The sequence below is a fragment of the Elgaria multicarinata genome, chromosome 4, assembly GCF_023053635.1.
Source record: "Elgaria multicarinata webbii isolate HBS135686 ecotype San Diego chromosome 4, rElgMul1.1.pri, whole genome shotgun sequence".
Lineage (NCBI taxonomy): Eukaryota > Metazoa > Chordata > Lepidosauria > Squamata > Anguidae > Elgaria > Elgaria multicarinata.
In genome coordinates, this window is record NC_086174.1 from 110,902,234 (window position 1) to 110,920,152 (window position 17,919).

Consider the following 17,919-nt stretch of genomic DNA (forward strand, 5'->3'; position numbering starts at 1 on the left):
AGAAATAAGTACCTGAAAATGAATGCCAGAAGAGTAGCAGGGTTAGGCCTTTTAGCAGCAACATGTCAGCATGCTGGCATCTCACTGAAACCAACTAGTTTATTGTGGTGTGAGCTTTCACTTATTTTATCTGCAGACCTATGCATTCTTACCTGAATGCATAGGTCTGCAGGCATGCCTAGGATTGCTCTGTTCATCAGATGTACAAAGTAGGACCAGCACTGCCGCTTCACGTATGACATTGACATAGTGCTGGTGTAAGCAACCCCTAGCACAATGCCAATAGTGTAAGCTGGCACTATAGGTGTCCATGGAGAATTCATCATGCCGCCTTACGCTGTTGGTGTACCGTTAGAGGTTGCCTACGTTAGCCCTACGTCAATGGCATAAAAGAAGCAGCAATGTTTGGTCCGGTCTCTGTCTCCTCTCCAAGTAGCATCTTTTGGTTTTGTTTCTCTAAATCACTGATGAGTGTGCAGGTGGGGAAAGGAACGGAGTGTGGTTGAGTGGCTGACAGGTCCACTTTCTAATCCTAGGGCATGTTTTAGCATGGAGTGCTTTGAGGGGAGGATAAGGATGGGACTGTGAAATAGCTGTTCTTCCAATGCCACTTGGCTTCTCTATGAAAAAAGCTTTAAACTGTTTTTCAATCATCATATCTCCCTAGCCCCTGCACCTATCATTCTGATAATATCAGAATGATATTATCACAATATCATTATGCACAAATATCTTGCATGGGGACACCTCTACAGCATATGCCATTTTCATACAAATTGCCCATAGGATATATCATATGCATGAGCATCTTTTGGATCAATGTACCCGCTCAACTTCAGTTTCCATTGGCTATTGTCACTTAACTGAACCACCTCATAGATCATTTGACCTACATGCATTGTGGAAACAATGTGTAATGGATGTCTTCAAACTTTAGCTCTATCACGTAAGAAGCAGGCATTCTGTTGTACTCGTGTACTTTTTGACCCTTGTGCAGGGTGCTTCGTTCCTGATTACTATGCTTTCACCAGCTGAACGTTTTGCCACTTTTTATTATATCTAGCCTGCAGTCTTTCCAGATTACCTGTGTGTGCACCCTTCTTGTAACAGGACAGATGCCACTTTGCTTTGTATTGGTACAGTTCTTCTGGTGTTGCATTGTCACAAAAATCTGTCCATGGTTTGTAATTGCCATCTTCACATTTATGTCGAATTTTTACAGCATCCAGTAGTTTATGTGTAGATTTTGAGTCTTCTACCAAAGCCTCCTTTTGCTGTACTTGACGCAACACACACACACACAAAATTCAAAGTCTATACCAGTCATGTGTTTCCATTTGGATGATGAAGACTGATCAATCTGCATAACTCCATCCATAGTTCAATTATATTTGTTTACCTGAAACGTACAAAGAAAAAGTTACAACACAATCAATATGACACTACTGTATATGCTTACAAAGCAAGAATTGTTGATATAATAACAAGGTTATAGAGAAAATTACGGATTTGGGGGTTACACTCAGTAACTCTCTGAATCTGCGATTGCTTATGTTTGTTCGATAAACGATTAAAATATTTAAGTGATGGCATTCATGCTGTCCACTCTACAAGTTGCTTTGAGGCATTTGCAGGATATATATCTTAAAAGAAAGAAAGAAAAATATCTCATTTCTATATCTGTATTTTTATAGAGTTTATGCGTTACCTTTAGATTTCTGATACTAACCTGCAACTATGAAGTAGGTCCTGGAAACTGCTTCTTGGCTCTTCTAAGATAAGATTATGTATAATTTCCCTAACCAATGCATTTTCAATGGTTTTGCTTTTATAATAAAAATCCTCCCTTGCATGCAGTTTTCATCACTGAATTTTGTGTGTGCATGCAGTGAATTTAGAAACAATGGAAATTGGATAACTAAAATCAGTGCAATTTAAGTATGCATAACAATATGAAGAACTAAAGCTTAAAATATCATTGATCGAGTTTCACTAATAGAAAAAAAAATTGTCACAAATCCTAGATGAAAGTAAAACTATACCTACTTTTGTCCATCTGTCTTCCACCTAAGTACGTTCAATATCGTTGAAAGGGTGGTGGTATTTTTGTGGTTGTTAAGGCTGTAATCCGATGTACACTTATCTAGAAGTAAGTCCCGTTGAATGTATTGTGACTTATTTTTGAGCAAATATGTGGAAGTTACAACACTGTTGGTGCTTTTTTTGCAAAGGCAGAAGAGGGCAGTGTTGCACAAGGCAAGTTGGTTGTGTGTGGTGTTTTTTTTTATGGGCTGGAACAGTCCAGACTTGAAAGGAAAAAAACTGTCCACATTGTCCTCTGGCTTTAATATATGCTCTGGAGACAGATATTCACCACCTGACAATCTGCACAAGACTTCTTTGTTCAGACTTCAAGAGAGGAAATGTCTTCTACTCAATATTGTCTCACAAAGAAGGGGAAGGGATATGTTTGCTTGTTTAACATCAAGGAATTCATTCTCCATGATGCATGTGCATCTGCGTAACTATAGTAACAGAGTAATGATTCCACTTTGGAAGGGGCAGAGCTTAGTGTAAGGTGCCTGCTTCGCATGCAAAGGTCCCAGGTTCAGTCCTTGATATTCTCCAGGTAAGGCGGCTGGGAAGGAATCCTGTCTGAAACCCTGGAGGACTGTGGCCCGTGTCAGTGTTAACAATACTGGGCTAGAAGGACCAAGGGTTTGACTCAGGCCTTTGCTAGACCAGGGTTTATCCTGGGTTGATACCTGGGATTGCCCCTGTGCATCCAGATGACGCACAGGGGATCCCGGGATCAGGCAGGCATCAACCCTCCCTGGCCCCGGGGCCCGCTTTTTCTCGCAGTCTCGGGCTGAGCCCGAGTCCACGAGTGTGTGGCCCGTTTTCGTGGCTTTTCCCAGCTCCGCGCAATTACTCGCGAGGAGCCGGGAGCTGTGCCCATTGGGGGCAGGGCGGGGGGAGCAGGGAAACCCTTTAAAAAAAAGCCTTACCTTGGCACACAAGAGTTCATGCGCATTGTTCCTTTAAAAAAAAATGGCGGATGCGATGGCTCTCTACTTGAGTCGCCTCGCGTTACATGTAGATGAGGGCGGGATCTCGTGTTATTGACAACACAAGATCACCCCTCCTCCATCCTGGGATATCCAGTAGGTCTAGCAAAGGCCTCAGTATAAGGCAGCTTCCTACATCCCTAACTCATTCTGTGATTTTGTTGGTTTCCCTACTGAAACTGCCAACCTTCATGTGCTGTTGGCAAGCTACAGCATATGTTGGTAGACTACAGCATAACAAAACCAGTACAAACTGCAGAGGTTGATGAGATGTGGTGCAAGTGGCGCAAAGTGGCCATCAGCAGATCACATGAAAAGCGCTGGGGAACCTTTCTGTGACACTTCGCAACAGGACCGGGCAAATGAAAGGCAGCAATTCTGCTTGCCTAAAAGGCTGTGGTTCCATTTCAGAACCATTTGAAACATTGTGGCTTCCTGCACACACCCTGAACAGGAAAGAACTGAACAGGAAAGATGAGGGCAACACCACCACCACCCTATTCCCGATAATCTTTTTCTTTCAGAAATTTATCTTTTGGAACCAAGGTCGCCCTTCCAGAAATGTACTTTGCCCTTTCATGTCCCCCCCGCCTCCATTTTTTTTCTGGCACTGCCCCTGGAATTGTATAAGGTAAGCCAGAATTACGTTGGGTAGCATCTTTCAGGGGATTAGATTCTGCTGCCTGCTATCTGTGAAGATCTTTCAAAAACAGTTCTTTAGTGGAAGGTGGATAACACGAGGTTGTGTGCATGTATGACTGTGTGTTGAAACTTATTTTTGCAACAGTTTGAGTCGCTGCTTCTATCTTCTCTCCTGCAGACTGACCACATGTTGCTGACTGATCAGGGGGCCTTTGCCTTTGCTAGGGCCATGGGAGTTTCCGAGGTTCCTGGAGAGGCATTAATCACTGAAAGGTCACTGGAGAGGTGGAAGAAAAACCTTGAAGCTGATTCGAACCCTCAAGAGTTTCAAAAGCAAGTATCAATGTTGGTGTTTTGGGCAAAGTCCTGCCTATTTGAACAAATAAAAATTAAGACATAAAAGAGAGAAATGGGGGTATGTATGGCTAGAATCTGTGGCTACTTGTCATGATGGCTAGATGCAATCTTCAGATTCAGAGACAGTATACTCAGAGGCATCTGGTTGGCCAGTGTGGGAAATGGGATGCTGCACTCCATGGATCTTTGGTCTGATCCAGCAGGGCTGCTCTTGTGTTCTTAAAATATGTCCAATGACATTGGCCAGATTCCTGCAAGGTGTCAGCTCGGATTCAACGACAGGTTTGCAGCTTGTGGGATTCAGCCTTCCTGCCAAGACAGACCCATCAGCTGCTTGCTGCCCCTATGGCCTTGCTGCCCTAAGCCTGGGTTTCTGTAGGCTGCAGTCCTATCTAGACTTACCTGGGAGAAAGTCCAATTGAACTTGGTCTGCCTCACTTCTCAGTAGACATTCTGACAAGGATGGGAAACCTCTTCCAGCCTGAGGGCTGGATTCAATTTTGGAGAAGCTCCCAAGGGCCTCATTCCATTGGTGGGCAGGGCCAAAGGCAAAAGGGGGCAGGGCCCCACATACAAAGAAATACCATCATATTTTGGCATAAAGCTCTTAGTGCCACTAACTAGCCCCTTGGGAGATGCCTTTCAGAATGGGGAAAAAACATGGAAATGCTGGGAAACCACTAAAAGATTGACAGTCAGGGAAAGAAGGGTCTGGCCCATCTGAAAAGCCTTGGAGTCTGGATTTAGCCCACGGGCCAGAGGTTCTCCACCCCTGCATTATAGGAGCATGCTGTCCGTCTCCTTTCCTGCCAACAATACACAGGCAAGAGGCCCCTTTGTGTGGGTTTTCCCCAGGCCTTTATCCATCATTCCCTTCTTTCTCTTTCATCCATACCGCCTTTCTTCAGATCCCTGTTTTTCAGCCCACTACATATTTTGTTCCCCATTCCTTTAGAAATTGTGGACCAAACTAAGAAGGAGATCCATGTCACAGGAGATCCAGGAACAGGTTTTCCTACAGATTTTTTTAAAGCTTTAAACAGGTGGGGGCTCAAATCAGATCAGGGCCACGCCACTGTGGGAGAGTGATTTAACCCTTTCTCCTTGTACTTTTTTTTTTTTTACTGGGATACTTCCCTATGTGTGACAAAACATGCAGATATCATTCGGTACCTGCAGCTGCCCAAAGTAAGAACATAAGAAGAGCCCTGCTGGATCAGACCAAGGGTCCATCTAGTCCAGCACTCTGCTCAAACAGTGGCCAACCAGCTGTCAACCGGGGACCCACAAGCAGGACACGGTGCAACAGCACCCTCCCACCCATGTTCCTCGAAAACTGGTGTTTATAGGCTTACTGCCTCTGAAACTGGATTGGCTTAAATCCAGCCTCACGCAATGCGACTTCCCTATCCTTCCTGCCCTGAAACCCTCCATACCGCCTCCAGTTCCTCTCCAGAGGGTCCCCCAATCCCTTCCGCCAGCTGTTTCCATACTGCTGGGCTGGAAAGACACTGTTGATGTCAAGCCATTAGAAGGAAATGAAGGAATGAATGTGGTGCAGGGAGCAAGTTGCCATTTGAGCAAAAACTATTGAGTGAAAAGAAGTCCATTGATTAACTGGGGAGGGTGGAGGGATATTTTAATAGAAAAAAAAATGCAGCACCAATTCTTTAACGGTTGCAGCCATGTTTTAGATTTAAAAGCGACTGGGCCTTCAGAAGATAAATTGTAAACTCAGAACTGCATTAACCATGATATGCTTCTTTAACGTGCCTGAATTTCCCCAAATAAGTGGACTTGCATTGACGTCCGTGGCTTCGGTCTGAAGGTTTCTGTTGTCTTTTCATACTTGGGAAATGGAACCTGTGAGAACAGATGCCGTGTTCTTTTGGCAAATGCTCTCCAATCTTCAACTAATTGTTTGAAATGCTATTTTTGGCAGAGACCTTGGAACGGTTGGAGCCGTTGCTATCGACAGTGCAGGAAATGTAGCTTGTGCAACATCAACAGGGGGACTTACTAACAAACGAGTTGGCCGTGTTGGCGATACAGCATGCATAGGTAGGGGAGAACAGTCATGGAAAAGGAGTCTCTCTTTCTCTCTTGTATGAGATGCATGATATCAGAAATAGGGATGTATGAGAATTTCATTTCAGTCCATGAATCATCCGAACTCCAAACGCAAACATGAATAGGAGAGCATTTTTTCAAAAACTGTTCACACATTCCCTAACTTGCAATCGCATTCAAAAAATGTGGGTTTTTAATGCACAGTCTGAAATGTGCATTTCCCTCCCAAAACACATATTTTCATGGTTTACTCAACGGGGGGAATTGTGCAATTTTGAAAAATGTGCAGAGAAATGCACACTTTTCTCACTTGAAGTGCACGTTTTCCCATTCAAACAGACTGAAAAACACGTTGCAAATGAAAATGGTAGTGAGCCAAACCAAGCTTCCAAGTGAAGTTCAGAGAATTTCAGCAACCTCGAACATCCCTGGTTCTCCCATCCTTTATCAGTAATTATTTAATATTACAAAGATTGTAGTTTGAAGAACTGAGATGAGGGCTTGCAGTTCCAGTGGCAGCAATTCCTGCTGCCAAAGAGGCAAGGAGCTTTTTAAACTCAACAGTAGAAGTGGGATGTACTGAAGTGGAAACGGCAAGCAGAGTTCTGGTTCTGAAGTAAAATGAAAAGTCCGGTTTTTATTGAACTTGTGTGTTTTCCTGAAATGACAAGTTTTGCATGCTGAACAACAGACTTCAAAATAAGATGGGTAAGGGGCAGATAGAGGAATTTTTTTGAGATTGTTTAGTCAAATAGAATCACTTGAAATATATCCTCTGTAAGCACTTTTCTTGTGGAAACAGTCATATGCTTTGCCTAATAGCACTTCTGTGAGGAAGCAGCAAGGGACGTTCCTGAGAAGAACCCAGAGTGAATTTGTATACACATAGTACTTTACAAGTAACAAACGACAATGTGCATTGAACGGACTTCTCACTTTGTGTATTCAGTTAAAATTCCAGGTAGAAAGCTATTTAGTAATTAATAGAGTTAGACTTTGAAAGGGAAAAAAATCTTATTGCTTTTGTTCTAAATTCTAATGACATTCATGCCACCAGTAATTATTACTGGTAGTTCCACAGCCAATGTTAGCTTGGCTTGCTGTTTGAAGGGCATAGCATCGCATAGCATAGTAAAAGTATCATCCACTTACTATGCACTTGGTCTAAACTTCCATTTTTGTTTTGCAATCTGCAGCTGAGATTTAATCAGTGTGTGTGTGTGTGAGCACACGCATGCAAAATGCTCCTACATCATTCAGCTCAGTAAGAATTATTTGCTTAACATTAGTAACCCTGGGCTAGCTGACAGGAAGTAGGATGAGGAAGTTGGGGATCAAGAATAAGCAGGAATATACTGAATATATTGAATGATACGTGTATGTGGGCATACTTCAGAAGACTTGTGGGTCAACTTTATCAGACTGAAAATTCTGCTAGATTTTTAATAATCCTATTAGCCCAAAAAACATTGCAAGGGAGGAGAGCACCAGAAACCTTTTAAGGAATTGTTCATATTTTTGCCTTCCTTATCGGCAAGATCTCCCACTTGGCCAAAACATCAGTGTGCCCATTCAAACAATTTCACTGTGGTTGCCTAGAACAAACACAGGGAGAAATACACATCCTCTTTTTTGGAAACTCCCCAAACTGGAAAGGCTGTTCTTGAACAAACCTCCTTGTACCTGTTCATCTGAAACTTGGCAGGCTTGATCCTTTCAGAAGGGGCGACTATCTCTGCAACTTTCATCCAATTCTGCAAGAAATAAAAACTGTTATCAGCAGTTACCTTTAAAAAGAAACCAAAATATAAAGGTGCATTGCACAAAGTTATGAAGGAATTATAATCTCTTCATAAGGGACTGCTAGTCCTCCAGATTTCAAATAGGGGTCTTGGGAGGATAATGGCTGATATTTATGTTTCTGGGAATGGGGAGGATAATGATTCATGTAAGGAGTATAAGGAGTGGATTTGTTGAAAGTGATATGTGATTGTAAAAAGGTAGTGTTTTCAGTCATGTCTAAAATTAGCTAGGAGTAAAAACTCTGGGCGGTTTATTTTGTAAACCGCCCAAAGAACTTTGGCTATGGGGTGGTATATTAATAATAATAATAATAATAATAATATATAATAGAAGTGGGTATTTACTTTTAAAGTTTTTAAAGAAAATGTTGTAATCTTATGTAGAAAAGCCCCTAAAACTTTGTTAAAAAGAATGAGGGTGTTGTCTATATAATACTACTCTTATGGTTAATTTAATTATTTGCTTTATAGCTCTTCTCCGTAAAGCGTAAAGCACAATACATTTTCTTTCTTTCTTTGAGCACAAATTTGCCTCCTCCTTCGTCGTTTGATTTCCAGTGATAGTCAGTGGGAGGCATGTAGATTTGGATTTCCAAATCAGGAATCCATTTGGGATCCAAGTCGAAGGGGTTGGACTCCAAATCTGAATTGGATTAGGCTGTTTCCCAAATCAGGTTTAAACCAAATCTTTTGGTCATTGTACACCCTTAGTACTTCCTACACTGTCTGGTCAAGTATAACCCAGCAGTAATTTGACTTCAGATAAATGCAGCTGTTTAGGGGTATTTGACATTTAATCCCTGCCATTGAACTTTGCACATTAACCTTGCTCTCTAAACTTACTTCCATTGATGTGGATGCAAAGTGTGTTCCACTTGGGTCCTTCTGATTCGCAAAAGATGAAGATAGGCAGGGTGCTTTTTATCACTGGCTTAATTCAATTTAATATGCCCCATGGTTGATTTGAGATGTGGAGTATTGAAAGTGTCATCTTATATCTTTTCGCTTTTTCTTTAATCAGGAAGTGGTGGTTATGCAGATAACAATGTCGGTGCCACTTCTACCACAGGCCATGGAGAGAGCATCATGAAAGTAGTTCTTGCAAGACTTATCCTCTATTACATGGAACAAGGTAAAACTTTAGGCTTTGGTGGTCCTAAATTATGGAGAGCATAGAACTACTGTAATCTTGACAATTTGTTGGTTGGAATACGTTGTAGTCAGTTATTTCAATGTTGCAGACACGTGCATAGAATGTTATTTGCATATTATTCAAATATGGAAAATGGAGCAGGTGCACACAAATACTGACTTTACTTATTAGTTCACAGGTTTATGTTATAAAATAGCATGTGTTGTTATTCTGCTACCCAAACCTTGGAGTTCAGCTAAAGCTTTTAAGATTAATGTTTCTCACACTGGAAGGAAAATTGACCGTATGAACTTGTCCATCATTTGCCATCATTGTCGGATGCCCTGTAATTCATATAGTTCCCTAGTGATGTTAGTTTCATGGCCTTTCAAGATAGGGCCTTCTCTGTAGCAGCTTCCTGGATGTCAGACTAGTCCCCTCTTTATTGTGCGTTAGATGAGCAGTGAAGACTAAATTGTTCCATCAAGCTTTTCTAATTTAATTGTAATGAATGTTCTGGCTGCTGTATCCATGTTCATTTTATGCTTTCTATTTTATTATGGTGATGTATTAGTTTTATTTTGTTATATTGCTGTTTTTATCCAAATTTTGTATATCGCCTTGAGTGACAGTGGGGGTAGTGGAAATGTATAAATATGTCAAATAAATAAAAGGTATGGGACACCAGAGATTTTGGCAGAGGGGAGGAAATGAAAACAATGTCATGTCCTAGATGATCACATTTGGATGATTAGACAAATGTATATTCTCCTTAGGGCTAAATTTACACTAGCCCTGATCCAGTGGTACTACAGCAATATCCTGCCAACATGTATTGGAAAGAATTCATTTTGCAGGAATACAACATGATAGGACAGGCATCTTCGCAGTTTCATTTGCAATAGCAATAGTCTGTTAACTGTTGTAAGAGGCTGGATGAATTTTATAAAACCCTTTGCAGTTTGCATTTAAGATTAATCCTATCAAAACCTTGTAAATTGCCAGTTTCTCTTACTTCTGTTTAGAAAGGAGGTTGTGTGAATGAAACTAAGTGCACTGATCTGTGTATTGATCTGTGTATTAAGCAGAAGTGTGACTATGGTAAATAGCTGGCAACAAAACGTTCATGTGACTGTAACATAATCAGGCTACAGACGACCCTGGAGAGATTTACCTTCAATGTTATCCAAACTCTCGATTTATATTATAGCCTATAAACATAATCAACTGACCTTCTCCTGAACATAGTTACAAGTGTAAGCATGACCACTGTTCTTTATGCTAAGCTGCAGTTGCAGATGTTGGACTACAGTTCCAACTTCTGACACTAATGGATTCTAAATGATAAAGAACTTCAGATCCATATAAGCAGGAGAACAGTTACATGGAAAGGGGAGAAACCCATTAATGTCATATAAAATATGTAGTAGGCAGATTATCTGCAAGGCACTTGGTGGATAAATACCCTGGTATGGAGCCTTCTGTTACAATTTTTGACATTTGGGGTGGGATGGGGGGAGTCTTGCACCCGTTTGCTCCTCAGTGTTGTCACCCCTACCACCACAATCATCATCATCATTATTTATATGCCACCTTATTTGCTAAAAAGTCATCAAGATGGTGCACAGCAATTTAAAATAATAAAACCTTAAAACAATACAAATGAGAACATTGAAAGCAGAAAAAAATCCTTTTCAAGAGCCAAGAGAGTGGGGCCCATTTGTAGTTTTTTAGGGAGGGCATTCCACAGTTTGGGAGAAAGCCTTTTCACATGTGCCTGACAAATGGGCCTCTATGGGTAATGGTGTCTTTAAGGGAGTATCTCCTGCAGAACGTAATAACTGGACAGATTTGTTATGCGACAGGCAGCCCCTTAGATAGCCATGTCCTAAGCTAGTTATGGCTTTAAATGTTAAATCCAACATCTTGAATTGCATCTGGAACTCAATTGGCAAACTGTGCAGGTCTTTCCAGAAAGGTGTGATATGGTCCTGATGCCATACACTGGTTAGCCTAGGGAAGGATGCAGTGGGGGGCCTTCCATGCCTGGCCAGCTCCACCAGCCCCTGTATGCATGTGGCCCCGACTGCTGGCTGCTGTGATGTAGTGCTTCCGGGGTGGGGGGGGCAAGCCCTCCCTGAAATGAGTGGAAATGCTCGTTTCTGGAAGGGGCAGGTCACGCTCCTTCCAGAAACAAGTGTTTCTGCTCATTTCGGGGCTTGCCCCCTGAAGCACTACATTTCAGACACCAGTGGTAGGGGCTGTACATGCACTGGGACGGCAGAGCTGGCCACATGCAGAAGGCCCCCATTGGATCCTGCCCATAGCAGCCACATTTTTCACCAATTGTAGTTTCCAGATGCTCTTCAAGGGTAACCCCACATAGATCACATTGCAATAGTCTAAATGTAATATAACCAAGGCATAGATAACTGTAGCCAATTCAAACTTATTCAGGAAGGGTCACAGGTTGTGCACTAAGCATAATTGTGGAAACATACTCCTTGCAGCCACCACTGCTTCATAAACATCCATGGACAGTGTAGGAACAAAGAATACTCCCAAAGTATGTACCTGATCTTTCAGGGGGAGCACAGCCCCAGCCAGAATAAGTTGAATCCTAATCACCAGGTCAGGTTTCTGCTGACCAACAACACCTCCTCGTGTGGAGTTAACCTCAACTTGTTCACTCTCATTTAGTCCATTACTGACCCCACACATTGTTCAAGGGTTTCAACTGCTTCCTTGGTGTTAGGTGACAAAGAGCAATAGAGTTGGGTGTCATCAGCATATTGTTGGCACCTTGCTCCAAACCATCTCTCACAACAGTTTAATGGGGAACAAGACAGAACCCTGTGGAACTCGATAGGCTAATGGCTGTGAAGTCAAACCGCAACACCCAACACCCACACCCAAGGCCCAGCCCTGTTAGAGACCTGGGAGATATGGGTTCTAGTCTCCACCCAGACATGAAACTCACTGGGTGACTTTGGGCCAGTCACTAACTCTCAGCCTAACTTACCTCACAGGGTTGTTATGAAGAACAAATGGACTGGAGGTGGACCATGTAAGCCACTTTGGGTTCCTTGCAAGAGGGAAAAAAGCAGCGATACAAATGTAATACTAAATAAATTTAATAACAAAATAAATTGGATAATAGCCCTCAAAATGTGCACATGTTGCCATACATCCCTACAAAAGAAATGGAGAAGTAACTTCTCCTGTCAGAACTTGGAAGAAAGCAGACACGGGCAATGTCAGGAATAAAAACGCCACACACTTCAATAAAGGAGGAGTCTTGATAGAAATGAGTTAATGGGCCTGTTCAGAAGATGCCTTAAACCCTGCCGGTTATGGCTTTTGGTTAAGCAGCAGGGTTTAAGGTGCCTTGTGTGATGCGTTTTGCTCACTCGCTAACCACAGTTAGACCGTCTGCAGCAGAGTTAGCGGCTCTAACCATGGCTTAAAGTGTTGTGTGTGACAACATGGCTTGTGGTTAGTGCTATCCCCAGAGAGCCACAGTTTTGCTAAACACAGAGCCTGAAGTGTCATCTGACCAGGCCCAATGGATGGAGTTTACTGCCTTTCAGCAGTATCTGTAAAAAAGGGAGGGAAAGGCCCTCAGAGGAGAAACTACAGGGCAGTAAATGTGGATGGCAACAATGTGTCCTGCCTGTTAAAAACAAGCATAAGGTACATAACATTATTATTATTATTATTTATTTATTTATTTATTTATTTATATAGCACCATCAATGTACATGGTGCTGTACAGAGTAAAACAGTAAATAGCAAGACCCTGCCGCATAGGCTTACATGGTACCTATTTTTAATGTGGTGCTAATTTTGTTTACGCTCCAGACTTGCATAGTACTTTCACCATGTGAGTGTGTGCAGGTCTGATTTGATCATGTGGACAAAATTCATTGGTGCTGCCCCAGATAGGAATGGCCCTTTGACTTTCATATAAAACATGCTCTCGGCAGTGTCAGTCTCAAGTATTTATTGATGCTACAGATAATGAAGTGCATCACTACACAGTCTTATTTGATTTTGGAATATGTACATTCTACATCTAGAATGTATACTAAGGTAAGTTCTTGATTTCATTTTCAGATCCTTAGATCACCAATGTATGTCACCAGACCCTTTCAAATCAGGCCACATAATTCAGACGATAGTGTCCCACAAGTGAAGAGCAGGTGTTCCACTGAAGGGTATGGACTGAATGATCCTTTCCGCAATTGCTGGAATGTCTAAGCGATATTATTGCAGCTGTTGCCCGGATGAAAATATCCTTCCTGTTAGTGTTTACAACGGCTGGGGCTTTGGTTTCTAAGCATGAGAATAGTTTCCATTCTGGGGTATTTGGGTTTCAGTTTTATAAAGAGGAAGGGCAAAACCTTACAGTTGGTTGTTATGTCTGTCTGGGTTACTATTATCACACCTGATATACTTGGAATATTTAGAAGAAGCAACACATTGTGGCTTAAAATCAGTCTTGGCATATACATTGGGAATAAGGACATGAAAGATGATATTATTCAGGCCCAAACTCTTTTTGTTCATGGGGCATAATACTTTCTTTAAAACTGATTAAGTGTTCCTTTGTCTTTGATTACTGCTGGCTTTGACTGTACATTTAACAACGTTTCCAATCTTACTCTGTACAGCACCATGTACATGATGGTGCTATATAAATAAATAATAATAATAAATAATAATAATTATTATTAAAAGATCTCAATTTGGAGAGTTACCAAAAACACATGTAGGAGCAACCAAATAAATCCCCACAGTGATGGTTTGCTTGATATCAATAAAGCCATAGTTCTGGATGATAAGATGATTAACATCCTTGGAGTTCATTCTCACCAGATTGCCAACAACTAAATTCAGTTAAAATCAGTAAGTGGGCCAGGGGGAAAAAGCAGATAGAAAAAATGTCAATGATCATCATCCCATGATACAATGAGGCCCATCCATTGTAAATATATTCTTCTATTTCCCTTTCCTTTTAGTAACGGGAAGAATTAGAAAGTCATTTGGGTATTCTATCTGTCATTACAACAGCTGGCCAGTGGAACTCAGTTATAGGAAGGGTGTGGAAGCTCTCTCATGTGGAGGCATTTAAGAAGAGGCTGGAGGAATGATTGTCAGGAATTAACAAGGTCTGGTGAAACATAGCTTGAAGGACTTGGAGACCACAGACTCATCTGGCTTTGATTCTATAAACAGGTGTGGCATTAATGAAGGGAGTTTAGCAATGACTCCTGTAGGAGGTGGGACAGGAACTCTGTGATACTTGTATTGGCTGGGATCCAAAGGGCTTCTTAGGCACATACAGAGGGATTGAGCTGACCCAGTGGAATTTTTGACTTCCCCAACCCCACACCCCACACCCCACAGCGGTCAATTTCAAAAGAAGCTTGCCATATGGTCTGGGAGAATGCTGTTTTGAGGAAAAACAAGCCTAAAGCCCCCTTATTCTCATGAAACTAGTAGCATAGTCCTTTGGATCATGGCCATCACCTTTAAGAGGCTGCTTATATTGGTAAATGTTAACCACTACAGAAGCCTATTGTTGGCTAATCTGGCAGGATACAAAATGTACATTGATTTAATGTATTTATTAAAACAAAAGAGGTCACCTTTTCAATCTTAATTAAGTTGACTTAGCATTAAAAAAAACAACCCTCATGCATTCTGATCTTTTCTTTTTTCTTTTCCAGGGAAGTCGCCAGGAGATGCTGCTGATGCTGCCCTAAACTGCATGAAAACCAGAGTTGGGGGGTTGGGTGGGGTCATTGTAATCAGCAGTTCAGGAGATTGGGCTGCAAGGTTCTCCACCAAGCAGATGTCCTGGGCTACAGTAAAGGATGACCAGCTACAGTGCGGCATTTATGCTGGGGAAAAACACGTGCAATCTGCTGAAGAAGCCCTTAGTTCAATGGAATTCTAAAAGCAGGGAATTAAGAGCAGGTTATATAGTGGGATGAAGATTATAGACCTTTGTTGGAAACTGATTCTGTTGTCCCCTTGAGAATGAGGCATGCACTTTTCTCCCAGATCAATACCTTAAGGGGCGCCTTTCCACCTGATATGATTATCATGTGGAAATCAGTATCCACAGTAGATCAAACTTAGTCTGATGTCCTGGACAGACTTGCATCACACATTTGTTTCTGGGTTGTTTATGTTCAGGTTCTTACCTGTATTCCGATTGAAAATGATTTCACAATCTATTAACATGTTTGTTGACTTTCACGCCACAGTACAAGAAGAAGCTATCCCAGAATATTTTATTTTTGGATGTGATCTCATTGGCTTCAGTGAAAGAACATGTGCTGAACAGTGTGTTCTTATCACCCAGAAGACTAGCACTGAAGTGAATACATTTATAATATTAATAAGGAAAGTTATATGCACTTCAGTGTGTACATGATTAGATTATGTTTTCATGTAATTTAAAAAGTGGTATGTAGGAGTGTGAAGCAAATGGGGTGGGGGGAAGCAACCCTAAGTATTTTGGTGATGATGGGAAAATGAACTGACAGTTCAAACTGCATGCTTAGCCAGCGATTCTATACCCATTTAGCTGGCAGGAAGCCCAGCGGTGCTGCCTGGATTATTTAAACCATGGTGGGTTGTGGCGGATGCCAGACCACATGTGCATATTCAAGTTGCCACCGCCGCTTGTCGTGTCATGCATACCCAGCGAGGTTGGGTTGTTGGCGAAGTTAACAAACCACCCACAACCCTAAAACAGCCCAAGGTTGCTGCTTGAATATGCAACGTGGCTGTCCATATGTGCCATTAGTTTAATGTGTGAATAGGCCCAGTTAGTCCCATTGGAGAGTTATGAGTAGCTTTTAGTAGAGGTGTAGGATCACATTGTTAAGATGTTACCGCTTTTATGAGAACTTTGAAAAGTTCTGGGATGACTGTAGTCACTGATTGCTTCCAATCTTATCTAATCTTCTAATCTTATCACTATAAGATTAGGCTATTTGATCACAAAAGTTTTCATTTGAAAAGAATTTTAAAAAACATAGTTCTCTTGTTTAGAGAAATATGCAAGGGAACTCAAAAGCCCTGTTCAGAAGACACCTTAAACCATGGCAAATAAGTTTTCATATTGAGATATCAGCCTTCTAGAATTGATTTCCTTTTATTTGGATGAAGGAATCGTAGACTATAGAAAGCAAAATCATGTGGCAAAGCACAACCTATATATGATGATTGATAGCTTATAAACAATAACGTTTACTGAAGTAGTTATTAATTAGGAAAAGAAGCTCCGCTGTATAATGTTACAGTAATGTTTTATCACAATGCATTTTTGGAGGTTCTTTTAGCACTCAGGTAGGAATTTACAGAGTGAAATGTATTTTCCAGTTATAATACTAACAAGAAAGTTTTTTCTTTTTTTCTTTTTTTTTAAGGGAAGCTATTTTCCGGGGCAGGGGAAATACAGGGCATGCTTATCCTTTTATTCCTTTCATACTACTGTAATTCACTAATTTAAGTCATATTTAGATACAGGTTTGGCCCCATATCCCCTTCTCCACCTGGGAAGTAATTGATGGTGTGCCAATGTACATTACATTCCTTATTAAAATGACTCCAGTATGTTTTTAAAGTATATAACTCATGCATAATTTATGGCTCAAGTGAATTGTTAGAAAATCAAGTTTGTTTTAAGTGGCATTTAGAAATGGGTTCTCTTGTGGAATAGCAAGAGTACATTCAAGTTTATTGTTGATATGGTGATTAGCCTATGATAGAAGTAAAAATAATATGGTTAAAACAGAAGTAAAAGTAATCTGATTAAACAGCATGTAAAGGTTAGCAATATCTGGAGTAAAACATAGGTTTGGAGGACTTGCTTATTCCATCCTGTGGGAAGACTTAAATATTAGCTGCCAAAACATTCAGTAGTAGGATTCCCCCACCCCGCCCCGCCCTTCCAAAATGTGTAAAAATGTCCCTTTTTAAAATGAAGGAAAGAATTTTAATTGTAAACCAGTGAAATGAGCTATGAATCTGTATTTCTAAAAATAAGAGTACAGTACCTTATTGTAGAGCATACAGTATATCTCTTCATCTTCTCATTTATTCAACTATGAGAGACATAGTGCTAACATGTTATGAGTTGAGGGCTACTGCTAAGTTGCACTGTAATAAACATTATTTGTTTGTTTGTTTGTTTTTATGCCTCTTCTTCCTTGCATGGAACAGCCTTGTCAGGCTCACATCCCAAGCAGTCACATCCTCACTAATGACGATGCCTTGGATAGGGCTTTCCTTGCATTCAGTTAGCTTGGCAGTGATCCATGTTGCTGTGACTTCTTTGCTTGACTGGGTTGATCTAGCAGACCATGCATCTTTTCCCCCTTCTTTCTGATGTTGATCTGTCTGTCTAACCTGAACAATTCTGCCTAGCCTGATATTTAGACCACAACCCACAAAATCTCATGCCTAGTTCTACATGCCCACTTTTTCTTCCTGAACAGCAGCTTTTCCTCCTTCATCTCCCACCCCACCCCCATGACAAGCTGCTTTTAAAACTTGGAAAACATTCAAAAGCAGTTTATGATTAGGTATGCTGGGGTGGGTTTCTATACTGTTGGGTCTGACTGCATTCTTCAGCAGCTGTGCTCTATGATAGAATGTGTATCACCAGCAGAAAAGTCCAAGCAGAACTACTGAAGATTTATAGTCCTTGGATTCTCTCCCTCCCCCCACCCCTCTTTGTGTATGTATGTTTGTATTCACACAGTTTATATACACGCTTCTTTCAGGCTGGAGTTGCTGCATCACTTTCTCACAAACGCAATAGTCCTAC

At 41.2% G+C, this 17,919-nt stretch overlaps 1 protein-coding gene across 3 annotated transcripts in view; it reads left to right on the forward strand.

Moving 5' to 3' along the window:
- ASRGL1 (asparaginase and isoaspartyl peptidase 1) overlaps positions 1 to 17,640 on the forward strand; it is a 34,857-nt gene extending 17,217 nt beyond the window's left edge. For all 3 annotated transcript variants that reach the window (XM_063124959.1, XM_063124960.1, XM_063124958.1), the window contains 4 exons: positions 3,889 to 4,043; positions 6,010 to 6,128; positions 8,961 to 9,071; positions 14,804 to 17,640. In XM_063124959.1, coding sequence (XP_062981029.1) covers positions 3,889 to 4,043; positions 6,010 to 6,128; positions 8,961 to 9,071; positions 14,804 to 15,033 — 615 coding nt within the window. In that variant the 3' untranslated portion in view covers positions 15,034 to 17,640. The remainder of the gene's footprint in view (positions 1 to 3,888; positions 4,044 to 6,009; positions 6,129 to 8,960; positions 9,072 to 14,803) is intronic.
- The last annotated feature ends 279 nt before the right edge of the window (positions 17,641 to 17,919 follow it).